The sequence below is a fragment of the Salmo trutta genome, chromosome 38 (assembly GCF_901001165.1).
Source record: "Salmo trutta chromosome 38, fSalTru1.1, whole genome shotgun sequence".
Classification (NCBI taxonomy): domain Eukaryota; kingdom Metazoa; phylum Chordata; class Actinopteri; order Salmoniformes; family Salmonidae; genus Salmo; species Salmo trutta.
Window position 1 is genome coordinate 11,024,129 of NC_042994.1, and position 27,178 is coordinate 11,051,306.

The 27,178-nt window shown below is 43.6% G+C and overlaps 2 protein-coding genes across 6 annotated transcripts; both read left to right on the forward strand.

Moving 5' to 3' along the window:
* The first annotated feature begins 39 nt into the window (after positions 1–39).
* Positions 40–8,929, forward strand: LOC115178523 (intraflagellar transport protein 56). 2 transcript variants are annotated; one of them, XM_029739764.1, is made up of 18 exons: positions 40–367; positions 713–859; positions 1,102–1,194; positions 2,851–2,965; positions 3,057–3,106; positions 5,219–5,364; positions 5,809–5,980; positions 6,128–6,202; positions 6,291–6,393; positions 6,492–6,547; positions 6,666–6,719; positions 6,900–6,963; positions 7,087–7,175; positions 7,372–7,455; positions 7,557–7,626; positions 7,790–7,896; positions 8,059–8,192; positions 8,495–8,929. In XM_029739764.1, exons 1-18 carry the CDS (start codon positions 365–367, stop codon positions 8,607–8,609), a joined length of 1,677 nt encoding a protein of 558 aa, XP_029595624.1. In that variant the 5' UTR covers positions 40–364; the 3' UTR covers positions 8,610–8,929. The 2 variants fall into 2 exon arrangements, with proteins under 2 accessions (XP_029595624.1, XP_029595623.1); XM_029739763.1 differs by lacking the exon at positions 40–367 and having other exon boundaries at positions 386–859.
* Positions 8,930–9,621: 692 nt separating this feature from the next.
* LOC115178521 (ubinuclein-2-like) lies at positions 9,622–26,055 on the forward strand. 4 transcript variants are annotated; one of them, XM_029739759.1, is made up of 15 exons: positions 9,622–10,193; positions 11,052–11,201; positions 11,419–11,529; positions 11,855–11,989; positions 12,241–12,344; positions 13,914–14,451; positions 14,900–14,970; positions 15,278–15,514; positions 16,211–16,324; positions 16,613–16,810; positions 20,659–20,701; positions 20,838–22,331; positions 22,578–22,764; positions 23,620–23,688; positions 24,009–26,055. In XM_029739759.1, the coding sequence occupies exons 1-15, from the start codon at positions 9,891–9,893 to the stop codon at positions 24,053–24,055; spliced, it is 3,801 nt and encodes a 1,266-aa protein (XP_029595619.1). In that variant the 5' UTR covers positions 9,622–9,890; the 3' UTR covers positions 24,056–26,055. The 4 variants fall into 4 exon arrangements, with proteins under 4 accessions (XP_029595619.1, XP_029595620.1, XP_029595621.1 ...); XM_029739760.1 differs by having other exon boundaries at positions 11,855–11,983; positions 12,238–12,344; XM_029739761.1 differs by having other exon boundaries at positions 11,855–11,983.
* The last annotated feature ends 1,123 nt before the right edge of the window (positions 26,056–27,178 follow it).

The following is a 27,178-nucleotide window of genomic DNA, read 5'->3' on the forward strand; positions in this document are numbered from 1 at the left end:
AAGTGAAGAAGAGGATGCACGACGTTGCTAGGCAACACAAGCGTAATCCTCACACTGCAAGGAAATCACAGTCAGCTGTTTCATTAGCTAGTGGCTAACATTAGCTAGTTTGATGCTCTTCGTTCACCTTATTCATGCTATTCTTTGATTACAATTTTAGATAGCGAAGAGTTGTCTTTTGTTTTCGTATCTGTTGGTTCACTGTTAGCCAGACAGACAGCTAAGCTAGTTCTAGCAAGAAAAGTTATAATAGTAATAACGTTAGCTAACGTGTAACTAATTTACGTTAGTGTTATCTAGCTATAATCAATTTCTCCACACTGAACAGTGGGTGACATTATGCAAGAGTAACTGCTGTGCCGTCATGGTAAGTCTTACAAGTTAGCCTACTAGTTGCGTAACTTGTTGGTTAGCTAAAAGTCTTGCTATATAGTTCACGTTAGCTAGTTAGCTTTCTAGATTAATCATTGTCGCTTTCCAGCTACCAAACCAAAGTCTATTTCACCTATCTGTGATATGTGACGAGGTTCATTTTAAAGTAATGGCAGTTAGCTAGTTTAACAGGATAACTGCTATAGCTGCACGACATCCATTAAAACATGACTGTCTATCTTACCAAATGTGCAAATATTGTTTGATTCCCGCTTTAGTAAACAAATTGCCAGCTGTCATGTCCACAAAAAGGATTCTCTTCCTTGTCACATCCATCCAGATTCTGTCCCGGGTGAAGCCAGCAGTAGGTAGAGATTCTGCAGCTAGCGTCAGTGAGAAGAAGAAGAAAAACAAAGCCAAGAAGAGCCCTCGCCTGGAGGAATACCTCAACCAGAGAGACTACCTTGGGGCACAAACTCTGTTAGAGGTAGCCAGATAGGAACTCATGTAGCCATCTGTCATGTGCAATCAGCAAATGAATGATGAGCAACTCTGTAATAAATATGACAGAAGATCTGTGAAAGTCCTGTGTCCTCTCAACATTCCCCTTTCTCATTCTTGATATTGCGCTGTCTATGTCTTTCTGTTTCCTTATTACAGTTGCATAGGTGCGTGTGAGAGCGAGAGCACTGAGTCCTACTGTTGATGTGTTGCTTTGTCTTCTTCCAGTTTCAGCGAGATGCTGGAGAAAAAGAGGAGCATGCAGACCTTTGGATTGGCTACTGTGCCTTTCACTTGGGTGATTACAAGAGAGCAATGGAGGTAGGTGTGTGTTCAGTCAAAATCATTCTTGTCTGAAAAAAAAGCTATTTTTACAATGCTCTATTTGACACACACACTACCGTTCAAAAGTTTAGGTTCACGTAGAAATGTCCTTGTTTTTGAAAGAAAAGCATATTTTTTGTCCATTAAAATAACATCAAATTGATCAGAAATACAGTGTAGACCTTGTTAATGTTGTAAATGACTATTGTAACTGGAAACGGATGATTTTTTTAAAATGGAATATCTACATAGGCATACAAAGACCCATTATCAGCAACCATCACTCCTGTGTTCCAATGGCACGTTGTGTTAGCTAATCCAAATGTATCATTTTGAAAGGCTAATTGATCATTAGAAAACCCTTTTGCAATTATGTTAGCACAGCTGAAAACTGTTCTAATTAAAGAAACAATAAAACTGGCCTTCTTTAGACTAGCTAAGTATCTGGAGCATGAGCATTTGTGGGTTCGATTAGGCTCAAAATGGCTAGAAACAAAGAACTTTCTTCTGAAACTCGTCAGTCTATTCTTGTTCTGAGAAATGAAGGCTATTCCATGTGAGAAATTGCCAAGAAACTGAAGATCTCGTACAACGCTGTGTACTACTCCCTTCTCAGAACAGCAAAAACTGGCTCTAACTAGAATAGAAAGAGTGGGAGGCCTCGGTGCACAACTGAGCAAGAGGACAAGTACATTAGTGTCTAGTTTGAGAAACAGACGCCTCACAAGTCCTCAACTGGCAGCTTCATTAAATAGTACCCGCAAAACACCAGTCTCTAGGCAAAGTTGCAAAGGAAAAGCCATATCTCAGACTGGCCAATAAAAATAAAATATTAAAATGGGCAAAAGAACAGACACTGGACAAAGGAACTCTGCCTAGAAGGCCAGCATCCCGGAGTCACCTCTTCACTGTTGACATTGAGACTGGTGTTTAGCGGGTGCTATTTAATGAAGCTGCCAGTTGAGGACTTGTGAGGCGTCTGTTTCTCAAACTAGACACTAATGTACTTGTCCTCTTGCTCAGTTGTGCACCGGGGCCATCCCACTCCTCTTTCTATTCTAGTTAGAGCCAGTTTTCGCTGTTCTGTGAAGGGAGTAGTAGACAGCGTTGTACGATATCTCCAGTTTCTTGGCAATTTCTCACATGGAATAGCCTCAATTTCTCAGAACAAGAATAGACTGACGAGTTTCCAAAGAAAGTACTTTGTTTCTGGCCATTTTGAGCCTGTAATCAAACCCACAAATGCTGATGCTCCAGATACTCAACTAGTCTAAAGAAGGCCAGTTTTATTGCTTCTTTAATTAGAACAACAGTTTTCAGCTGTGCTAACATAATTGCAAAAGGGTTTTCTAATGATCAATTAGCCTTTTAAAATGATCAACTTGGATTAGCTATCACAATGTGCCATTGGAACACATGAGTGATGGTTGCTGATAATGGGTCTCTGTATGCATATGTAGATATTCCATTCAAAATCAGCTGTTTCCAGCTACAATAGTCATTTACAACATTAACAATGTCTACACCGTATTTCTGATGAATTTTATGTTATTTTAATGGACAAAAAAATTGCTTTTCTTTCAAAAACAAGTACATTTCTAAGTGACCCCAAACTTTTAAATGGTGGTGTATGTGTATTTATTTCAATGACAGGAGTACAGGGCCTTGACACTCCGGTTAGAAGAACCAGGGGAGGTGTGGGTGTATCTGGCCTGCACTCAGTTTTTCCTAGGGCTCTACAGAGAGGCAGAGGAGGCTGCAAACAAGGGTGAGTATTAAGCAAAAATGTTTTGTAGTTTTTCATCCTACTGTTTCTTGCCCTAGTCGATAAGGTATTCCCTTTTTTTCTTCTCCTGTAGCTCCAAAGTGTGCACTTCAGAATCGCATGCTCTTCCACCTGGCTCATAAGGTCAGAACTGTTCCCTTTCTGTATTCTTTAATATGTTAATGTGTATTTCTCATCATTCTTTCTTTCTTTTTTGTTTCTGGACAGTTGCTTGTGCTAAGCTTTTTAGTTCGGTTTCGGTTAGATTATTTCAAAAATAATAACAGTTTTTGATTTCAACACTTTTTTTCCCTAGACATTAAATGCACTATTCATTATGTGGGTTTTAATGCTGTAACAACACAGAATCAAACAATTAGTGTAAATCCCATGATGATAGTGACTGCCCATTACTGTTTATCACTTATTAACCATCATTTATTCACATTACTTTAATAAAATATTTCAGTTGTTGTGTATATTACATTTGTTTTAGGCCTATTTGATGACTATTATTTCATTCCAAGTCATCGTCTCATCACAATAGAGCTGCTACCTATGCTGTCTGACAAAACTATTTTAGTAGTTCTTCAAAGTAAATAAGGCATACTTTTATGACTGCTGAATACCAATTATCAATCATAGATCATGTATTTTCAGGTAGAGATAAGTCACAGAGCAACTGCTCTCTATCCCTCTCGATCACATGTTCTTCTGTCTCTTCTCTCCGTCTCAGACCAGACAAGTAGGCACGCAATGGATTATGGACATTGTAGTTAGTTTAGCACTGAAAATGCAGTAATTATGTAGAATATTGGCCTTTTGGAAACTACAACCCCTTACTACATCGTACAGTTTGGGCTTGATTTAATTTATCTCTGGAGAAACTGCGCATTGAGCACAAAATGGTTTTCAAATAATTGAACCAACATCGGTCAATTAGTTGTTTAAAGACTGAAAAATAACTGACATTTCGATGAATCGCTCAGCTCTAACAGTTGCATAAAATCATGTTTTACACAATTCCCAAGTGTCAGTACTTATACTGAACAAAAATATAAACGCAACATGCAACAATCTCAAAGATTTTACTGAGTTACAGTTCATATAAGGAAATCAGTCAATTGAAATAAATTAATTTGGCCCTAACATGACTGGGAATACAGATATGCATCTGTTGGTTACAGATACCTTAAAGGTGAGGGCGTGGATCAGAAAACCAGTCAGTATCTGATGTGACCACCATTTGCCTCATGCAGCGCGACACATCTCCTTCACATAGAGTTGATCAGGCTGTTGATTGTGTCCTGTGGAATGTTGTCCCACTCCTCTTCAATGGCTGTGCGAAGTTGTTGGATATGGGCGCGAACTGGAACACGCTGTCGTACACGTCGATCCAGAGCATCACAAACATGCTCATTGGGTGACATCTGGTGAGTATGCAGGCCATGGAAGAACTGGGACATTTTCAGCTTCCAGGAATTGTGTACAGATCCTTGCGACATGGGGCCGTGCTGAAACATGAGGTGATGGCGGCGGATGAATAGCACAACAATGGGGCTCAGGATCTCGTCACATTATCTCTGTGCATTAAAATTGCCATCGATAAAATGCAATTGTGTTCGTTGTCCGTAGCTTATGCCTGCGCATACCATAACTCCACTGCCACCATGGAGCACTCTGTTGACAACATTGACATCAGCAAACCACTCTCCCACACAACGGTTGTGAGACCGGTTGGACATACGGTCAAATTCTCAAATTATATTGGAGGCGGCTTATGGTAGAGAAATGAACATTCAATTCTCTGGCAACAGCTCGCCAATTACACACTCCCTCAAACACTTTAGACATCTGTGGCATTGTGTTGTGTGACAAAACTGCACATTTCAGGATGTACTTTTATTGTCCACAGCACAAGGTGCACCTGTGTAATGATCATGCTGTTTAATCAGCTTTTTGATATGCCACACCTGTCAGGTGGATGGATTGTGTTGGCAAAGGAGAAATGCTCACCAACAGGGATGTAAACAAATTTGTACACAAAATTTGAGCGAAATAAGCTATTTGTGCATATGGAAAATTTCTGGGATCTTTTATTTCAGCTCATGAAACATGGGACCAACACTTTACATGTTTATATTTTTGTTCAGTGTACTTTTTTTTCTTTCTTTGTAATGGTACTGTGAGGAGCACCTACTTGTGTAATAACAATCCAGTAGACAAACCAACCATGCCTTTCCTCTCTGTTCCCAGTTCAACGATGAGAAGAAGCTGATGGGTTTCCACCAGAACCTGGAGGATGTGACTGAGGACCAGCTGAGCCTGGCCTCCATCCACTACATGAGATCACACTACCAGGAGGCCATCGACATCTACAAACGCATCTTGCTACAGAATAGGTACTTATACTGGGCTATTCTCCCATGTCCCTTCATCAAAATCACTGATAGGCAAGAGCATAGTCCCACAAATCCCTCATATGCAAGATTACAGTGGTCCCACTAGTATTGTCTGAATGAGTCAGTATCAATTTTACTGTAAATTCTTATAACTATATACAGTAAACATACTATAAGCCATATATTTAGGATGAAGTATTATAAAATTGCAAGGACACATTTTCTTGTGTTGAGACAAGAAGATGGAGGGAGACGGCTATAGTTATTTTGCAGTGGAGAAAGAGGGTGTATTATATTGGACGGTGCAGTCAAAAAGCAAGAGAGAAAGATTCACAAGGACTTCTATTCAAGAACGCAGTGTGAGCTATGGGACTAGCTATTGGATGTTTTACCATATTTACCGTTAAAAAAAATATATATATTATTTTTTCCTTTTAACTCCAGAGATTTCCTGGCTCTTAACGTGTACGTAGCGCTGTGCTACTACAAGTTGGACTACTATGATGTTTCCCAAGAGGTGTTGGCTGTGTATCTGCAGAGTATTCCTGAATCCACCATCGCTCTCAACCTCAAGGCCTGCAACCACTTCAGGCTGTACAACGGCAAGGCAGCCGAGGTAAAGCAACTCCGTATGCGTCAACGGTCAAAACAGACTGTCGTGCATCTACACGTGTTTGCCTGACATCCACAGTCGCTGTTTATGCCTACACTTGTCACGTACAGCAATACATAGTGTGGTTCAATTTGTTTTTTTCTCCCTCAGGCTGAGTTAAAGAACCTCATAGACATCTCCTCCTGCTCCTTTGAGTTTGCTAAGGAGCTTATCCGGCATAACCTGGTAAGCTGTTCCACCACCTCTGTTGTGTGACTGTGTTTGCATGACAGTGACCCCCATGCTCTATAACCTTTGACCTCTATCACCCCAGGTGGTGTTTCGTGGTGGGGAGGGTGCGTTGCAGGTGCTGCCCCCGTTGATTGATGTCATCTCTGAGGCTCGGTTGAACCTGGTCATCTATTACCTCAGACAAGGTGGGTCTTAGCCACTGGTGGTTGTCTTTGAATCCTAATCCTAACATTGAAAAGTTGAATGGCTATTTTGTCATCAATAATGTGCATCTTTGTTTCAGATGATGTTCAAGAGGCTTACACCCTCATAAAAGACTTGGAGCCAACCACACCACAGGTAGAAATAGTAATAGTTTCACATTATCAGGTGTCATAAGCAGAGGAAGTCTCGTTGTTTAAAGACTAAAGCCTTAATAGCATACATGCAGTGTCTTAACAAAATGTATTTCTTTAAGGAGTACATTTTGAAAGGAGTGGTGAATGCTGCTTTGGGTCAAGAAATTGGATCGGTGAGTAAGTGTTTGACAAACTACCCAAAAACCCCCTAGGACCACACAGTAGAAATGTCTGAGTAGATTAGGAATGTCTTATAAATCTGGTATAGTAGATCATCACTGATATGAAATCTGACTGACTGACTAGCAGTCTCTATTCCCTCCTCCTCGTCCCTGCCGGTAACTCTGCTGCAGAGGGATCACCTGAAGATCGCTCAACAGTTCTTCCAGCTGGTCGGAGGCTCAGCCAGCGAATGCGGTAAGGTGAATGAATGAATCTAAAGCGACTCAACCAAGAAGCTAGGAGTTAGCTTGTGTGTATGTCTGCATGTGAGTGAGCATGTGTGTCTTTCTCTCACTGTCTGTATCTCACTCTCCTCAGACACCATACCTGGAAGACAGTGTATGGCTTCCTGTTTCTTCCTTCTGAGGCAGTTTGAAGACGTTCTCATCTACCTCAACTCAGTCAAGGTTTGCATGGCCCAAAGCATGTAGCACTAGGACAGTACACCACATAGGCATGTTTGCACACACGTACTCAATCACTTTCTTTTCCTTTGCATTTGAGTGCTTGACATATTTATGGATTGGTGTGGAAATAACATGTATACTTGGAATGGAGGTGAGCATTATTTCTGTTTGTTTATTTTTGGTTTGTCATTAACAGAGTTACTTCTATACAGAGGATACATTCAATTTCAACTATGCCCAGGCCAAAGCTGCCTTGGGAAACTACAAAGAAGCAGAGGAGGTACATCCTGTCAACATAGAAAAATGCATTACTGCTTGCATGAGTAATGTATTGACTCAGTTCAAAGTTCATGTTCTAACATTCTTTTATATTGGACTCAGATATTTCTGCTGATCCAGGGTGAGAAGATGAAGACTGACTATGTATATCTGAGCTGGCTGACTCGCTGCTGTATGTATCCAGTCTGAAATACATTATCCATTTGTCGTCGATACAATTTCAATACCTTTACATCAATACGATATCTACATACATGATCTAAGAAACGAAATATATCACAAATTCATTTGAATAAATATATTATCTAAATAGTGTTGTCTCTCCTCTCGCTCAGACATCATGAACCAGAAAGGCCGGCTAGCCTGGGAGCTGTATCTGAAGATGGGGGCTTCGCCAGACTCCTTCAGCCTCCTACAACTCATTGCCAACGACTGCTATAAGGTGAGGCTCACTACGAACTTAGTTTCCAGGCTAACCACAAGTCAGCAATGGCTTAATCTCCTGCACCAGACTTCCTCCACAATAGACTGGGGATGAGATTAGCAAAGACCAAGCTTCCTCAATTTTCAGTGCAATTAAATGTTGCTCTGTCTGTGCTTTCAGATGGGTCAGTTCTACTGGGCAGCCAAAGCATTCGATACTCTGGAGAAACTGGATCCCGACTCCAACTACTGGGAGGGCAAGAGAGGGGCCTGTGTCGGAATCTTCCAGCTCATACTGGCAGGCAGAGAGCCAAAGTAAGTATTGGCTAAGTTTCTTAGTCTTTAGTCCAATTTTGATACCAACACTTGTCTGTGTTAGAGTTGTCACCAACACATCAAATATGAAAACCATGTCCTCCACAGAGATGTTTTGGCACATCATTTTTGTACCTTGAGTAATTTACATTTCACGGTGAAGTGTGACTTTTGTGATTCAAGCACTTTCATTTTAACTTTATAAACAACCGTTATGGTAATGTAATGAAAAAATTGCCATTGTACAATATGACCTGTTCCTAACTTCCCATCACTAATAACCATTGTCTGTGGTTCCACAGGGAAACCCTGAAGGAGGTGCTGCCCCTGTTGAGGAGCACACAGAACACCCAGGTGGAGTACATCATCAGAGCTCTGAGGAAATGGGCCAAAGACAACAGGGTTCCTCTGACATAACAATGCCATAACGTGCTTAACTCACATAATACACTTACTACATGTTATTACATTATATATGTGGTTTACATGTGCATTTTTTTATCAGAAACTTTTTACTAGTGAAAATCTATAAAATAACATGTTCTCATGAGTCATGCACAGTGTGTATTGATGTGCTTTATTGTACATGTCACAGTATTTATATCATGTACTACATGTGTTTTATTTTGCAATGTATATAATTCGGTACAGTCTCGCCAATCAATTGTATTGAAATGTGTATTTTGTATTACTCAAATGATGCTGATCCACGTATTAAACAGTATTCTCTCTATAAAGAGTTGTTGACCCCTTTCTCTCTATTGTTTGTTCTATATGCATTCACTAGTTCTGTCATGATGTTTTTCTATTGTGGGCAAATTGACACAATAGGCATACATTTGAATGAAATAGTACATATACTGTCTTTTGAATTCCAAAATACCCTATTGCTAATAAACTTCTTACTCATCTAAATTAAAGGAAGCAGTGTCTCGACAAAATAATTGAACACAAAAGCCCTCAATTTCAACAGGTGTCCACCAATGTTTGCTTGTGTTGCCTCATCAGTGCCTATGACGGTAACTCAGTCACCCAACTGGTTTATTTGGTTCAGTTTGGGATTTACTGTGCGTGTAGTTAGGTCATTGTGGAAAAACGCACAATTCAGCATTTCAGCACTGACTGAATGGATGACATAAGAATGCCATCAAAACAGATGCCATCCATTTTCTTTATTAGTGAGCAAAATTATTCAGGTGACATGGGCTATGATGTGATTAAAATGTCCTTTCACAAAAGACATCACCGTTAAGGTCATAATACTAGTGCCATCTTCTTCAGATGTTCTTATTATCGCCTATTGTGATAGGGGCGGGATTAAAATGGGAGCAAATGCAGTGATTGGCCACGATAACCCCCTCGCTCACGCGACTTCCGTTTTGTCTGTGCGCGCAGGCCCAGTGACCTCTCTGATATTTTATTTACTCCTGAAATCCAAGATGGCCACCTTGAATGTCTCGATCCCATAGCAATTGAGGATGCAAGTAGCTACCGAAAAAACAACTTTTCCCCGACCATCTCATCCCCTGAAATTCAATTCGAATGGTGCGGATGACCCCCTTACATCTTATTAGCCACTAAATAGCCATTGCAGTTTCGCGCAAACCCCTTCAATTCGCAAATTTGAAGTAGTTTCGCGAAGTAGCTCGCGCTGTCGCTGTCTGTCCGAAGCGAGGTTCAGACAGGCAGCACATCCAAATGGCCGAACCGAGAAAAGTACAATTTGTCACCCTCTCGGCCTTCGCTGCGGGATCAGCCACGGAGACTAGGAAACGCCGGTTGGAGGATGACGAGGCCGACATCGACTTGGATGCGGACGGTGAGGTCGAAACGAAAGCGTCCGGGGCAGATGGTGGCGGTGGGCTTTTCGGCAAAACTAGTAGTGACAAGGACAACGCTGAAGGAAAACGGATTACCGTGCGGTTGAACCTATCTCTGTCCGAGCCCAGCGATCAATCGTCGGCCGAGTTTAACTACAGCGAACTCATCCAAAACATCCAGGTATGACTCCTTCTGTTTGGTCAAGAAAGACATGGATCAACACCAGTTGATTTTATTAACTTGGTTAGTGGGGACTTGTTATAAGCTAGGATATGAACGTGGGTGTATCTTGTCTTTCCACGGACTAGCGTGGTCGGTGGGAGGAAATTACCAGTCATGGACTTCACACAAAAGACCCTAACTCAGCCATTCATTAAGCCATTCACTCAAATCACTTGGTACTCAGCTCGAACGGCCCGTCAAGATTACAGTTGTAGGCACTCCTTATGCACATGCAGTGATAAAGGTTGTCTGGCGCTACCTGTTTCCAATTCTTGATAACTTGCCAACTCTCTGGTTAGTTTACACCAGTCATACAGCCATTAATATGGCACGTAGAAGTGCCCCAGTACAGTTGAGTTTAGCCTCCTATGGGTGACATATAGAAGACCAGTCAGTGCTGAAATAGATGGAGTAGGTTTGGAAGTACCAGGATGTAGCCTACTGGGAGTTATGCAAATATCGGTGTTACGTTATCAAGACACTCAGTGGTGTGTACAGACATCATTGCATGGTACAGTAGTTTACAAATTTTTTTGTTACATATTTGCATAGCAATTATGCTGAATATATAATACATTGTTCTCAAACTTATAATTACAAGTGATACTACAACTTTATAAACCAGCTGTAAATCTAAATACAAATGCTTCTTCACCAATGCTATTTTGGCAATATGATTGCATAGCAATATGATTTACATCCGGTACAATAACAACACAATATTATTTGTTACTTTGTTTGTTGTTTGTTTATTGTGGGTAAGTTCATTTATTTTCCAGTAGTTACACTTTTCCTCACCCATTCCCCGCTTTCTAGGCAAAAAAGAACACTCCTCCTCCAGCCCCAACTCAGACTCCAACTCTTTTTATCCTGCCTCCTGCCCTTGACCCTAGCGACCCTTTCAACGATGACGAGAGAGAACGACTGCAGGTGGAGGCCCTGGCCAAGAAGTTTGAGAACAAATATGTATGTTATTTTTTGGAGCCGTGGTAAAACTTTGTGCTCTAATAACTCCACTTGTAAGATACTAGTTTTAAGATTAGTTAGACTTTTTTATCTGGTTAATAGCTTGTTGAACTAGGTTATAAACCTGTTATATCTGGTTATAAGCCATTTTTTTCTCGTTTATGACTACTGGTTATACAGAATGTACATGTGAAAGTATGTATCCTCTGTGACACAGGGCAATGCCAATGCAGCAGGAAAGAAGAAGAGGAAGGATAGAATGCAGGATCTGATTGACATAGGCTTCGGCTACGACGAGACCGACCCTTTTATTGACAACTCAGAGGCTGTAAGTATCTATTTTTGTTGTTTACCTTTTACATGCCTTCATGTGGAGAAGGAATGTTAGGCTGTATTATAGGTGGACAAAATAGGAATCTGCTCTATTCTGGCGAACTCCGCTCTGGAGTTTTGCTTCCTGTTTGGAGTGTGCTTAAGACTGTCAATCAACCACAGCACCAATTCGCACAACCAATCAACCTCACCCCATAAACACTAACCTACATTCACCACAGTGACATGTTTTTTTTGTTTGTCAGACACTCATTGAAGTTAGTCTGTATTCTGCATCTATGCTCTGAATGTAACGGCTGCCATTTTGTTTTGTGTGACAGTATGACGAGCTGGTCCCGGCCTCCCTGACTACCAAGCTGGGAGGGTTCTACATCAACACGGGCACGCTGCAGTTCAGAGCTGCTTCCGAGTCAGAGGGAGAGGAAGGGGGCAAGGATGTCAAACCCAGAGTAAGGGTGGGATACTGGCATGAAGCATTGTATACAGTGAAATTACACTATATTAGTCAGTTGGGGTCAATTCCATTTCAATTATGTTAATTCAGGAAGTAAACAGAAATTCTAATTCTATTCAAAATTAATGAGAAAATCAAAGATTTTTTGTTTACTTCCTGAATTGACTAGAATAATTGATGCTTTATTTGTGTTTATCCAACTGGTTGTTTTGGTTTTTCATAAATTGTGTCTGTGCCTTCCGGTGTTAGCAGGAGCTGAAGGATGGCGAGGAGCAAGTGATCAAGAGACGAAGGAGGAAAGAAGGAAACAATTTGGAGGAGAAGAAACCCCGGAAGAACAGAGTGCCCAAACCAGGGTGAGATGATAGGATAGTGGGATGGATACAACCAGGGTGAGATGATAGGATAGTGGGATGGATAAAACCAGGGTGAGATGATAGGATAATGGGATGGATAAAACCAGGGTGAGATGATAGGATAATGGGATGGATACAACCAGGGTGAGATGATAGGATAGTGGGATGGATAACCAAACCAGGGTGAGATGATAGGATAGTGGGATGGATACAACCAGGGTGAGATGATAGGATAGTGGGATGGTTAACCAAACCAGGGTGAGATGATAGGATAGTGGGATGGATACAACCAGGGTGAGATGATAGGATAATGGGATGGATACAACCAGGGTGAGATGATAGGATAATGGGATGGATACAACCAGGGTGAGATGATAGGATAGTGGGATGGATACAACCAGGGTGAGATGATAGGATAATGGGATGGATACAACCAGGGTGAGATGATAGGATAATGGGATGGATACAACCAGGGTGAGATGATAGGATAGTGGGATGGATACAACCAGGGTGAGATGATAGGATAGTGGGATGGATACAACCAGGGTGAGATGATAGGATAGTGGGATGGATACAACCAGGGTGAGATGATAGGATAGTGGGATGGATACAACCAGGGTGAGATGATAGGATAATGGGATGGATACAACCAGGGTGAGATGATAGGATAATGGGATGGATACAACCAGGGTGAGATGATAGGATAATGGGATGGATACAACCAGGGTGAGATGATAGGATAGTGGGATGGATACAACCAGGGTGAGATGATAGGATAATGGGATGGATACAACCAGGGTGAGATGATAGGATAATGGGATGGATACAACCAGGGTGAGATGATAGGATAGTGGGATGGATACATCGCTGCTTCTTGTGCCTGTCAGGCATGTCTGTACCTTCACTAATTACCATTTGAGATGGAATGGTTGCTGAATAATTCTGATTATTTTGTTCTTGCTGTAAGAGCAAATCATCTAAGGGGACATTGTTGTTCTATGCATATTTCTCAAATAGAACTGAGCATGTTTCAAGAACCATTCCTCAAAACGTCTTGTAATGGTTTTTGAATCCGTTTTTATACCTCCCCGTGTCAAACCCTACCAAATGTGCACTGAAATTGAAATGTATGCACTTCAGCATATAATACAATAGACGAATTCATCATATAGATATATTTTAGTTCATTCCTACCCATGTACAGATATGTCTGACTATGACATGATACACTGTGATGCTCTCTCTGAATGGCCCGTGGGCTTGTGTGACAGGCCAAGTGTCCTTAACAAAGGCTACATTAGCTACGCTCTGATAAGCTGATCACTCCGCTGCCATAAATACTCCTATTCCCAGAAATAGACCAGCAGATATTATGAGACTGTTGTTTCCCTTGTATCATATTGAAAAGACATTTCCTTGCTTATCGGTTTCTTGTCTTTGAGATTACACACCATAACTTGCCTCACTATTTTCTCTCTCCTTCCTCTTTCTTCCTTCCTTCTCTCACCCTCTCCTCTCTTCCCGCTCTCTTTCCCCTCTTCACCCATCTCTCTTGTCTTTCTGATCCAGAGTGTCGTCTCTGATGAACATCCACCGGCCAGAGAAGAAGAAGAGGAAGAAGCTGATGAAGGACTCCTTGTGCTTGGCAGCCATGTTGCGCCGCTTCACCCGGGAGAAGCAGGAGATGAGGAAGATGAACCCCATCGCGCCCCACTCCGGCATGGGCAGCTCCGTGGCCAACGCCCCGCGAGCCAACCACCTGCTGGCTAACTCCCACCTGCACGCTAACGCGGCTAACAACGACGTCTCGTTGGCCGAGCTCACCGCGGACCCCGCCATGATGTCACTGCTGGGCTCGGCAAATGAGAAGGAGCTCCAGGATCTACTGGGTGACCTGGACTTCAGCCTTCTGGACAGCTCGGCTAATCCGCACGTGGCCACGCCCGGGAGAGAGAATGGCCTGATAGGAATTGGAGTTTCAGGGCCGAAGCCGAGTGGGGGCGCGTTAGGGAGGGGGCTGGGGCTTTCAGGGGGTCTCCTACACCCACCTCCGCTCCCTGACGGCCTGCCCGCCCCCCTCATCAAGCGCATCGAGGACCTACGGGCGGTGAGTCGCACTGATGGGGCTTTTCCACTTTATCATAGATTGATTTATTTGTTTACTTAATATTTATGTGATCATCCCTTGATTTAATTGTTGAGTAACTTCCTGGAATTTTGTACAGTTGAAATAAACAAAAAATAGTGTTTCAGTTCTTGGAGGATTAGTGATGCATTTCTTGACAGGGTGGTAAAAATGCAAAGAGAGGTTAGAGAGGAGCAGAGCAGAATGGAAGAGCGGATGAGAGCAAAACGCATGAAAGAAAGGTAGACTAGCAACAGACAACTGGTGGCCAAAAGGGAGAGAGAAGAAAGAGAGAGTGACAAATCAAGAATGAGCGAAAACTGGCAAGATGACAATGCAGGCGTTTTGAAACTGGCACGGAAGGCTCCTTTTTGCTTTTGTGCGTCTTTCCATGGAAGACAGTATGCTGACCAACCTCTTTTCTTCACAGGCCTCTCGTCAGTTTGATCAAGAGGGAAGGAAGAAATTCTTCACCCTAGATATGAATAACATCCTACTGGAGTGAGTTTGTCGTTCTTTTGACCCATTGTACATTTCTCTCCGTCTCCACCCTGAATGTGTCATACTGCTGATATTGGAGTCGATTGTTCATCTCTTTTCTTGTCTTTTTCACCCCCACTCTGTTCTACATTTCTCCCAACATCTTTCTCTCTCGCACGCAAATTGTTTTATTCTTTGTCGTCTCTTCTTTATCCCCTTTCCTTGCTTACCATCTTTCTCTCTCCATCCCCCCCTTTCTCTCACTCCTGTTAATTCCCTCTGTTGCTCCTCTCCCTTCCCTCCACGCTCTCCTCCGCTCCTCCCCCAGTATTGAGCTGCAGGTGCAGGAGCAGCCGATGGGGCTACGTGGGGAGGTGTATTCTCACCTGGAGGCGTTTGTGCCCTGCAATAAGGAGGCCCTGCTCAAACGCCTCAAGAAGCTAAGCCTCAACATCCAGGACGACCGTCTGCGGACGCCCCTGTTGAAGCTGAAGCTGGCCGTGTGCAGTGTGATGCCCGAGCAGATCCAACGATACAACACGGACTGCATGGTCAAGGCTGCCAAGTAAGAAGATTACAATACTCCATAGTGTACTGCAGCCATACTCAACAGGCGGATCGTGGTCCGGATGCGGACCCAGAACGGGGTCAATACGGACCGCGGGTCCCGACTTTACATTTGACATTTTTCTACATTTGATGTTGCATTGGGCAGTTTGACATTCCCTGACAGAGAGACATTTTGATTTAGTACCTGTCAGAAATGTCCAGTTGATCAAATAGCCCATGTTAGGTAGATGGGTACGCCCAGGGGCCTCGACCCCCAGCGGGCCCCCATTTGATTTTGTTGAGTCATTCACTCAGGTGTCATATGGCAAAATGTGTAGAAGTGCAGGAAATTAGCTTTAAAACGGCAAGATTTTCTCTCCATCAACAAGAAGGATGTGAACAGTTTGAACAGTTTGGGGTTGTTGGGTGTGGGTTTGTTACTACGCTGATAAATGACTAAATCCATCCTGACCTTTGCCACCTAGGAAATTTGTATGACCGGACCTTCTTAAATAGTAGTTGAGTACCCCTGGTATACTGTAATGCTATATCGCTTATCCATAATGGTTGTTAGGTTATTTTTAGTGCTCTACTCTGCCTGTGTTCATCACTGCTTTCATTTATATGCGTCTCTGCCTCTGCGGGTATATATTGAGGTTGTTAGAACATGCTGATTCTGATGTGTGTGTGTGTGTGTGTGTTGGACCCCTAGCAGGCAGCAGCCTGGAGAGGGAGAGAAGAACGGATCAGAAGAGGAGGACGAGGGGAAGCCGGGGAAGAGAATGATGGGCCCACGGAAGAAGTTTGTCTGGGACGACAAGCTCAGGTAACAGGCCATCCACTGCCCTCAATCAAATCTTATTTATAAAGCCATTTTTACATCAGCAGTTGTCACAAAGTGCTTTTATAGTAATCTGGCCTAGACACTAAAGCGAAATTCTCTAGCAAAGTCATACAGGAAGTGGTTGATTTGAAAAGATAATAGATTAGTAAGCTTTCTTAATTTGTCTGTCTGTCTGTGTCTGTCTGTCTGTCTGTCTGTCTGTCTGTCTGTCTGTCTGTCTGTGTCTGTGTCTGTGTCTGTGTGTGTGTGTGTGTGTGTGTGTGTGTGTAGGTCGCTGCTGTGTAACCTGGTGCGTGTGAAGTTGAGCTCCTATGAACTAGAGTCGTCTCAGTGCTCTCTCTCCGTGGAGGATTACCTCAAGGCCTTCATGGAGAACGAGGTCAAACCACTGTGGCCCAAGGGCTGGATGCAGGCCAGGATGCTGTTCAAGGAGAGCCGTGTTGTACACAGTCACCTCACTGTCAACCTGTAAGTTATCTCAACTATAGTTGGACCTTATAAATAAGTTGGCTTTATAATGGCAATTATACCTTTTATTGTATATATGCCTGATTGACAGATCAAATCAGATTTTATTGGTCGCATACACATATTTAGCTGATGTTATTGTGGGTGTAGTGAAATGCTTGTGTTCCTAGCTCCAACAGTGCAGCAATATCTAACGATGCACAACAACACACACAAATCTAAAAAGTAAAATAATGGGATTTAGAAATATTAGGACGAGCAATGACAAGTATAAATAGTATAAATATACTGTGCCTTCGGAAAGTATTCAGACCCCTTGACTTTTTCCACATTTTGTTACGTTACAGCCTTATTCTAAATTGATGAAATACTATTTTTTCCTCATCAATCTACACACAATACCCTATAATGACAAAGCCTAAACAGGTTTTTATAAATTTTTGCAAATGTATTAAAAATAGAAAACCAGAAATACCTTATTTACATAAGTATAAAGACCCTTTGCTATGAGACTCGAAATTGAGCTCAGGTGCATCCTGTTTCCATTGATCATCCTTGACATGTTTCTACAACTTAGTTGGAGTCCACCTGTGGTAAATTCAATTGATTGGACATGATTTGGAAGGGCACAGTTGACAGTGCATGTCAGTGCAAAAACCAAGCGTTGAGGTCAAAGGAATTGTCTGTAGAGCTCCGAGACAGGATTGTGTTGAGGCACAGATCCGGGGAAGGGTACCAAAAAATGTCTGCAGCATTGAAGGTCTCCAAGAACACAGTGGCCTCCATCATTATTAAATGGAAGAAGTTTGGAACCACCAAGACTCTTTCTAGAGCTGGCTGCCTGACCAAACTGAGCAATCAGGGGAGAAGGGCCTTGGTCAGGGAGGTGACCAAGAACCCGATGGTCACTCTGACAGAGCTCCAGAGTTCCTCTATGGAGATGGGAGAACCTTCCAGCAGGACAACCAAAAATATACACAAATATATCTCTGAACCTCATAGTTATTTATCTAGTTTAAAACGGGTCCAAAAAACCTAAAAAAAAAAAAATACACTACATGACCAAGCACTCCTCCAATCAGGCCTTTATGGTAGAGTGGCCAGACGGAAGCTGCGCCTCAGTTAAAGTCACATGACAGCCCGTTTGGAGTTTGCCAAAAGGCACCTAAAGACTCTCAGACCATGAGAAACACGATTCTCTGGTCTGATGAAACCAAGATCGAACTCTTTGGCCTGAATGCCAAGCATCACGTCTGGAGGAATCCTGGCACCATCCCTACGGTGAAGCATGGTGGTGGCAGCATCATGCTGTGGGGATATTTTTAAGTGTCAGTAACTGGGAGTCTAGTCAGGATCGAGGGAAAGATCCTTGATGAAAACCTGCTCCAGAGCACTCAGGATCTCAGACTGGGGCGAAGGTTCACCTTCCAACAGGATCTGCAGAGAAGAATGGGAGAACTCCCCAAATACAGGTGTGCCAAGCTTGTAGCGTCATACCCAAGAAGGCTCAAGGCTGTAATCACAGCCAAAGGTGCTTCAACAAAGTACTGAGTAAAGGGTCTGAATACTTATGTAAAAGTTATTTCCGTTTTCCTGTTTTTGCTTTGTGATAATGGGGTAGATTGTCTGTAGATTGATGAGGGGAATAAACTATTTAATACATTTTAGAATAAGGCTGTAATGTAACAAAATGTGGAGAAAGTCAAGGGGTCTGAATACTTTCCAAATGCACTGTGTGTGTGTCTGTGTGTGTGTCTGTATATATATATATATATATATATATATATATATATTATATATATATATATATATGTGTATTTGAAGTCAGAAGTTTACATACACCACTTCAAAAATGTCTTGTTAACAAACTATAGTTTTGGCAAGTTGGTTAGGACATCTACTTTGTGCATGACACAAGTAATTTTCCCAACAATTGTTTACAGACAGATTATTTCACTTATACTTCGCTGTATCACAATTCCAGTGGGTCAGAAGTTTACATACACTAAGTTGACTGTGCCTTTAAAGAGCTTGGAAAATTCCAAAAAATGATGTCATGGCTTCTGATAGGCTAATTGACATCATTTGAGTCAATTGGAGGTGTACCTGTGGATGTATTTCAAGGCTCAGTGCGTCTTTGCTTGGGAAACTGAAAATAAATCAGCCAAGACCTCAGAAAAAAGATGGTAGACCTCCACAGGTCTGGTTCATCCTTGGGAGCAATTTCCAAACGCCTGAAGGCACCACGTTCATCTGTACAAACAATAGTACGCAAGTATAAACACCATGTGACCACGCTGCTGTCAAACCTGTCAGGAAGGAGACGTGTTCTGTCTCCTAGAGATGGATGTACTTTGGTGCGAAAAGTGCAACTCAATCCGAGAACAACAGCGAAGGACCTTGTGAAGATGCTGGAGGAAGTAGGTACAAAACTATCTATATCCACAGTAAAACCGCCATAAAAAAGGCAGACTACTGTTTGCAACTGCACATGGGGACAAAGATTGTACTTTTTGGAGAAATGTCCTCTGGTCTGATGAAACAAAAATAGAACTGTTTGGCCATAATGACCATCGTTATGTTTGAAGGAAAAAGGGGGACACTTGCAAGCTGAAGAACACCATCCCAACCGTGAAGCACGGGGGTGGCAGCATCATGTTGTGGGGGTCCTTTGCTGCAGGAGGGACTGGTGCACTTCACAAAATAGATGGCATCATGAGGCAGGAAAATTATGTGGATATATTGAAGCAACATCTCAAGACATCAGTCAGGAAGTTAAAGCTTGGTCACAAATGGGTCTTCCAAATGGACAATGACCCCAAGCATACTTCCAAAGTTGTGGCAAAATGGCTTAAGGACCACAAAGTCAAGGTGTTGAAGTGGCCATCCCAAAGCCATGACCTCAAACCTATAGAAAATTTGTGGGCAGAACTGAAAAACTGACTCAGTTACACCAGCTCTGTCAGGAGGAATGGGCCACAATTCACCCAATTTATTGTGGGAAGCTTGTGGAAGGCTACCCAAAATGTTTGACCCAAGTTAAACAATTTAAAGGCAATGCTACCAAATACTAATTGAGTGTATGTAAACTTCTGACCCACTGGGAATGTGATGACAGAAATAAAAGTTGAATTATTATTATTATACTATTATTCTGACATTTCACATTCTTAAAATAAAGTGGTGATCCTAACTGAACTAAGACAGGGATTTTTTACTAGGATTAAATGTCAGGAATTGTGAAAAACTCAGTTTAAATGTATTTGGCAAAGGTGTATGTAAACTTCCTACTTCAACTGTAAATACAGTCGTGGCCAAAAGTTTTGAGAATGACACAAATATTCATTTTCACAAAGTCTGCTGCCTCAGTTTGTATAACGGCAAACTGAGGCAGCAGACTTTGTGAAAATTAATATAAACGCATATGTTTGTTTTCATCAAGGAACTCTTTGCTCCATTCATCTTTCCCTCGATCCTGACGAGTATATACACACACATTGATATATATGTGTATATATATATATATATATATATATATATATATATATAAAGATCGATCATCTGTTTATTCAGATATACTGTACATCTTCTATCCATATAGTCTATACATCCCATCACATACTGTGTGTGTGTGCATATATACACATACACATACACACACACACACACACACACACACACACACACACACACACACACACACACACACACACAGTATGTGATGGGATGTATAGACTATATGGATAGAAGATGTACAGTATATCTGAAGAAACAGATGATTGATTGACAGATGGATTAGCATTCCTGTGTGGTTGTTAACTTAACACACCATTGTTTTCTCTGTCCAGGGTCAAGAAAAGGATGGTCCCCACCCCCAGGGCTAAAGCAAAGGTCAGTGACATATCTTTACTCTCAATTGACGTTTGTAACTTTCTATCCATACAAGATGGTTATTTGGTATTACCTGCGGTGCCATGTGTTCTGATGCGGGGCTAATGCTAACCTTTGTCCTTTCCCTGTGTTCCAGGAGGGCCAATGGATTCAGCAGAGGCCCAATCTCCCCACCGCCACCACCCCTTCTCTCCCCCACGTCCCCTCCACCCCCTCCGTCATCCAGGCCCGCCGGACCTCCTCGTCTCCCTCGGAGCCCATCTGCCTGTCCGACTCGCTGGACGAGGACCTCCGCGCCCCCTCCCTGGATTCCGTCTCCCACGCCCTCGCCTTCCTCAGCCAAGCCGCCAAGGGCCTGGGTCCCCACGGCAGCGTCACTGACCTCACCCTCACCTCCCCCCTCTCCCCCCCGCCTCTCCAGATCCCCAACTCCTCGCCCCCCTCCATCACCCCTCACTACTCCCCCTCGTCTTCCCTACTCACCTCACATTCTCTTTCCAAGATAAACGCCAACTCGTCGACGATGGTGACGATGCCATCGATGGCCAACATTAAGACCACGCTATCTACCTCTCCCTCCACTTCCACGGCGTCGTCGGTTCGCATGCAGCTTGCGGGGGCCACGTTGGTGTCTCGTGGCGCCGACGGAGTGTACGGCATGATGAAAGGGGCAGGCTCTATGGGACAGACTCAGAGACACAATGTCAGCATGGCGACCGCCACTCACAGGCAAGGGGGCATGACCGGAGGGAGTAAGCTCCACCCACCGTCGTCCCCCTCCCCGCCCACCAAGCAGCGGCCCCCTCCCACAGCCTCTCCACTCCTGCCCCCCCATCAGAAGGTCTCCCTGGGCATGGGGGTGGCAATACCAGGACTGGGGAAGAGCAGTGTCAAATCCAACAGCAGCAGTAATGGCGGTGCCATGATGAGCAACATGCCCTCTTCCTCCCCTCAGTCCCGTGCCACCAACTCCCACTCACACCCCCAGCAGCTCAACTCCAAGAGCCCTCATCAGCTCAACTCCAAGAGCCCCCAGCAACCCTCCTACCTCACCTCCACAGTGGGCTCCTCACCATCCCAGTCCCCCTCCCACCACCAGGGCAAATCCAAGCCCCACCACCAGTCCAACTTCATCACCCCCATGCAGGCAACCCTCACCAAGTCCTCCCACAGCAACAACTCCTCCCCCATCATCAAGCTCACCCCTCGCCCCCCTGCCCCCACCCCTCCTCCCATCTCCTCCCCTTCTTCCTCCTCATCCAACCTCCTCTCTCACTCTCAAATGATCTCCAGCCCTCTCCAGTACCAGTCCCCCAAGACTGCCGGCTTCCGCCCCCCATTTAGTGTCCAAGGTGGGGGTCAGGTGAAGTCGGGCCAGGGCAGTTATAGCTTCGCGGGGAGCCAGAAGGCTCCGTCTGTCATTAGCAGTAGTAGCGTTAGCAGCGCTAGCTCCAACAGCAGCCCCATGCGCATGTCGCCCGTCACCAGTCGCCCAGACAACAGCCCCTCCGGCACGGTCTCGACCAGTCACGGACAGAGACAGAGAGCTGTGGGCGGAGCCAAGGCTGTAGGCAGTCGGGTGCCCACGGCAACCATGGCCACACCCTCCGTCACCTCACACCTGACGCAGGTGAGTCAGCCAATCACATGCGACCAGAAAGTGTCAAGAAGTGTGAAAAACAGGATCAAGAGAAGCACCTCTTAGATACTGACTGCATTTTTCTCGCTTGAGCTTTGAGTATGTTCTGCAAAGGCTTGGCCACGTAGTCAGAACAGAAGAGAAAGGAAGAGATTGTGTCAGGCACTTTATATGTCACTAAGTTGAGTCACCTGATCCCTTCTCTCTCCTTCTCTTTCTCCACCCCCTTCCCCCTAGGTGTCAGCTAGCAGTCCCCTCCTGGGCGGGCCACTTGGCTTTGGGATGCTGGGGGGGCTGGTGCCCGTCTCACTGCCCTACCAGTTCCCATCGCTGCTCAACTTCACTCCTCCTGGAGCCCCGGGGGTCAGCGGCCTGGGCACGGGCGCCAACTCAGGATACAGCCTCTCACAGAGCGACTTAATGGGTGAGTAATTGGCCGGTGCCCAACTGGCAGTGGATCCACAAGACTGTGATCTTTCAAAGCACCGGGCATGCAAATATATAGGAGCAAAAATAAAGCATTTGTTCTCTCTGTTCTCTACGGTTCAGTAGAACTTTTAGGGCTCTTAATACCACTGTACTGTAGATCATGATGTGGTAAACGTCTTTAAAGAATTTACTACTTCATTATTATGACATTTTATCGGATGAATTTGATCAAATGACAAAGAAACTCAGTGTTTATTAAGATGGCAAAATAAATGGAGCCGCAGTTAGATTTGTTTGTGGTCCCTTGAGATTCATCTAGTCTTAGTTTGTGTTACTCATGGTCAGTGTTGTGGTGTGCAGTGTGTGTGTGCGTGCTGTGGATCCATACTGAAGTATAATCAGCTCTAATGTGCCTATGCTAAAGGTTTCTCACTGTAACCCTCTTGCCCTGCCTGTCTCGTTTTCTCATCCAATCCCTCACTCCTTCTCCGTCCGTCCGTCCGTCCGTCCATCCATCCATCCATCCATCCATCCATCCATCCATCCATCCATCCATCCATCCTTCACTCCTGTGTTCTTTAATCCCTCTTTTATCTGCCCTCACTTTCTGATTTTCTGTTTTACTCAAATTCTACTTTCATCTTTTAATGTTCCTTTTCTCACCTTTATTCTCCTCAACCCCTTCCCCCTCTCCATTCTTCCCTTTTTTTACCTCCTCACTCCTTCTTCCTCTCGTCTGTCCATCCCTCCCTCCCTCTCTCCCTCCCTCCCTCCCTCCCTCCCTCCCTCCCTCCCTCCCTCCCTCCCTCCCTCCCTCCCTCCCTCCCTCCCTCCCTCCCTCTCTCCTCAGATCTGTATAAGAGTCTCCAGTCAGGGTCACATGCTGCTCTACCTCCTCACTTGCAGCTTGCTTTCTCAGGTAAACTTCATACCTCCTCCAGTACCTCCCCTCCTCCTCCCTTACCTCCCTCCTCCTCTTCCCTTCCTCCATTTGTGTTGTTGTCATTCCCTGCATCATGTTGATATCGCTCACTCACTGTTTGGCTGTAAAGTCTTCTTTCCCAACCTGTCTGCCTGCTTCAATGTTAGCGGTGATCTGCATGCCTGTGTTAACACTAGAAGCACGTGTCTTGTCTGTCGATGAAGCATCTCCTCCCTGTGTGTTAGGTGTTCAGTATTTTTCTGTATCATGTATTTACACATGATGTAACAAATCATTTTAAACCCCCTCTACCTCAGATGCGAACCAAAGCCAGGGTGGCGACATGAAGAGGAAGTCCCACTGACCAATAGAGACGGAGGACAGAGAGTGACATGGAGACATCCACTAGGATCACTTTGATTGGACAGATGGACACAATGATGTAATAATACAGGGGGGAGGAGCCTTCTTCCCTCAATATGGACCTGAAGAATCAATTCCCCCTCACCATGACAATTTATGAATTTAATTTAGCTGTATTTTTATGATTACTGGGTATAAAATGGACCTGGGGTGAATGATAATGAATTTTTTTCCCTTACGTTTTTTTCTTGTCAACATGTTTACATGACCGACCTTTATCACTGTGGAATGAGGACAGGGTCGTATTCATTAGGCTCCAAGCGTAGAAAAACAAATACAAAAACAAGGAAGGACTGACTGAACACTCGTTTTCGTTTAAAAAGCGTTTTGCTATGTTGTGCACCAACGGAGCGCACATACCGCAACGAATGTCGATCTATTTGCCGTTTGTTCGGCGCGGTCTGTTTTACGGACCACCCCACCGGCGAGGGTCTGATTGCTGACATTTTCGCTTGATTCTACATGTAGAATCAGTTTGAAAATTATGGCTGGCACTCTGTTCAGAGGTGCTAAGTACTCTCGACCTGCAAACGCTACCAGTGTGTCCGTTCTGTAATGAAAACCACCCAGGAGAGGGAGCACGCTGTTAGCTAAGTAATTTAATTTGAATTTGAGTCTGTTTTTATTTTTTCTCGTCTAAAGCAGATTTGAGTATAAATTATTTTTTGGTAGTTGTCTTGACTGTCTGAGGAAGGTAGTTGTTAACTTGTCTCCGATGTGAGATGGTGTGTCCATAGAGTGTTTTAAAGTCGCCTCTGCTCCCCACAAATGACTGTTAAGTTAGTATAGCTAATATAAAAATGGATAAATTATTTGTAATTTACACAGGGATAAAAAAATATTTAGAGGTACGAGTGTGCCCGGTGAGATTGTGTGTGTGTGTACGTACACAACCTACATATATTATTATATATTGTATTTTCTTTCCAGGTCAGTCTGTGCTGTGTGAGTGTACGAATTGTATATCCCCCCTTTTCTCTGTTGTGTGTGTTTGAGAGAGTGAGTTTTCCCCTCTCTTGCGCAGCGTGTCTTTGGTGCTGTATAATCACACTGGACCTTTTCTGGAGAAAAAACTTGAACCGTAAAAGCTAGACTCCTCTTTTGGAAAGAGGAGTGGAGCGTGAGAGAGGGGACAGAGACGCAAGATTGTAGCCTACTTGAACTTTTTTTTTTAATTGTAATTAATTTACTTTGTAAAAAAAACGTATCAACTAAAACACACTCAAAACTCAATATGACAAAACGCCTTAGTTTGTAAGTTTCATTAAAGAACTATGCAGGACTATAAATGCTTCAATGCAAAAGTGCAAGTCGTCGCTTGGCTTTCAACCTCTTACTCAGCTGTCAATGTATTTCTGGGAGTTGCGAATGTTTGTGTGTATGTATGTCTGAGTCCTTTTTCTCATCTAAAGAACTCTCTTTTCTCACCTACTGAATACCTCTCTAGAAATTGTTCTTCCTTACTCTCTTCCTATATCTGGGAAGATCTCAATAGCATACTCGTCACTTCCTCTCTCCTAGTCTTCTCAAAACCCATTGGGGGAGAAGGTCAGAGGGGAGGGACCTCTGGCTTTCTTGCCTCTGTCCATCTCTTATCATCCTTCATCCCTCCTTCCAATGTCAGTATGAATGTCGACCAACTGCACCAAGGATGGCGCCAAAGATGAGTTTCCTAGCATATAGATGGGGTGCCTTGGTCAGTGTGTGTGTGTGTTCCTATCATTCTCTTTGAAATGTACCCATGAGTGTTGTCTGTCTGTGGTCTGTCAGGATGTCATGGTGAAAAGTTGTTTCTTTCTGTGACTGGAGCAGCAGGTGACATTTTAAAGCTTTTGGGGTGGGTAAAGATTACATTTCATGGTAACTGGTTACTTAATTCGGTCTCTTTTGTAGATTATTTTTGTGTGTCGATTTATGGAATAAAATACAGTTGGTTTTTAATAGGGCCTGAGTCATTTCTTTGTGCTCCCTGTCTTCCGTCCTCCATTGTGACAGCTGTCTTTCAAAATAACCCTTCTAGTTCTGAAGGTAGGGCAAAACTACGCTCTCAAGACACCTGTTAAAGGAAGTAAGGGCTCTATTCAATCTGTATATTGGATTTTAAAGACAATGTTCCAGCCTTAAAGGTCATTTCCGATTGTCAGCGCAAATGGAATTTACCTTAACATTTCTAGCACACAAACTGTAATGCTTCAGGAATTCAGATTGAATAGACGCATTTTTATTTATTTAACCTTTATTTAACTAGGCAAGTCAGTTAAGAACAAATTCTTATTTACAATGATGGCCTACCCCAGCCAAACCCGGACGACGCTGGACCAATTGTGCGCCGCCCTATGGGACTGCCAATCACAGCCGGATACAGCCTGGATTCGAACCAGGGACTGTTGTGATGCCTCTTGCACTGAGATGCAGTGCCTTAGACTGCTGCGCCATTCGGGAGCCACAAGTGAAACGATGTTGCACTCGGGAGCCTTAAGACGTGGCAATAGATTTTTTTCATACATTTGTCATAAGTCCATGTTTTGTACAGTCCCTCAATTATGTCAACATTTGTGTTCACTTTCTGTACCCTGGAAAGGTCAGGGCTCGATTCAATGCATAAGGCTGAAGATCCGTGCCACAATGCGGTTGAAATGTAAAGGTAATTTCCTATTGAGTGGACGTCAGCAGCGTTTACTGTGAATGCAGTCTCCTGCAAATGCGGAGACATTGCCTTTAAACCTCAATCGCGCTATATCCCGGATCTTCAACGGATCGAATCGAGCCCTCACTGTCAAAATACATCATTACACTTGTTGCTCTTTGACCTTTATCACCCATGCCGGTGGTTTCCAGGTAACAACAGGCCCTAGCTTTGTGGAAGGCTCTGTGGAGCTTTCCCGTTTTCTTGGCCCTATTTGGATTCTTTTAAAAAGTGCATCCTTTGTTCCTCCCTTGAAGTAACTGATTAGAAATGTCTGGACAGGTGAAAGCCATGTGGTAGAGCCCTTCCGCTCACCTGCCCAGGACACCCACTCAGATTGAGCAACAACAACAAAAAATCTGCTCTTTACTTGTCAAA

What these genes read in the sequence shown, in the direction of transcription:
- LOC115178523 (XM_029739763.1), top strand. Translation starts at nt 620, where the DNA reads ATGTGCAAATATTGTTTGATTCCCGCTTTAGTAAACAAATTGCCAGCT. An exon ending in AGCTTATCCGGCATAACCTG is followed by an intron (nt 6,203 to 6,290) that starts GTAAGCTGTTCC and finishes CTATCACCCCAG; the next exon opens with GTGGTGTTTCGTGGTGGGGA. An exon ending in AGGCTCAGCCAGCGAATGCG is followed by an intron (nt 6,964 to 7,086) that starts GTAAGGTGAATG and finishes CACTCTCCTCAG; the next exon opens with ACACCATACCTGGAAGACAG.
- LOC115178521 (XM_029739759.1), top strand. Translation starts at nt 9,891, where the DNA reads ATGGCCGAACCGAGAAAAGTACAATTTGTCACCCTCTCGGCCTTCGCT. An exon ending in AGAAGTTTGAGAACAAATAT is followed by an intron (nt 11,202 to 11,418) that starts GTATGTTATTTT and finishes TCTGTGACACAG; the next exon opens with GGCAATGCCAATGCAGCAGG. An exon ending in CCCCCAGGGCTAAAGCAAAG is followed by an intron (nt 20,702 to 20,837) that starts GTCAGTGACATA and finishes CCTGTGTTCCAG; the next exon opens with GAGGGCCAATGGATTCAGCA.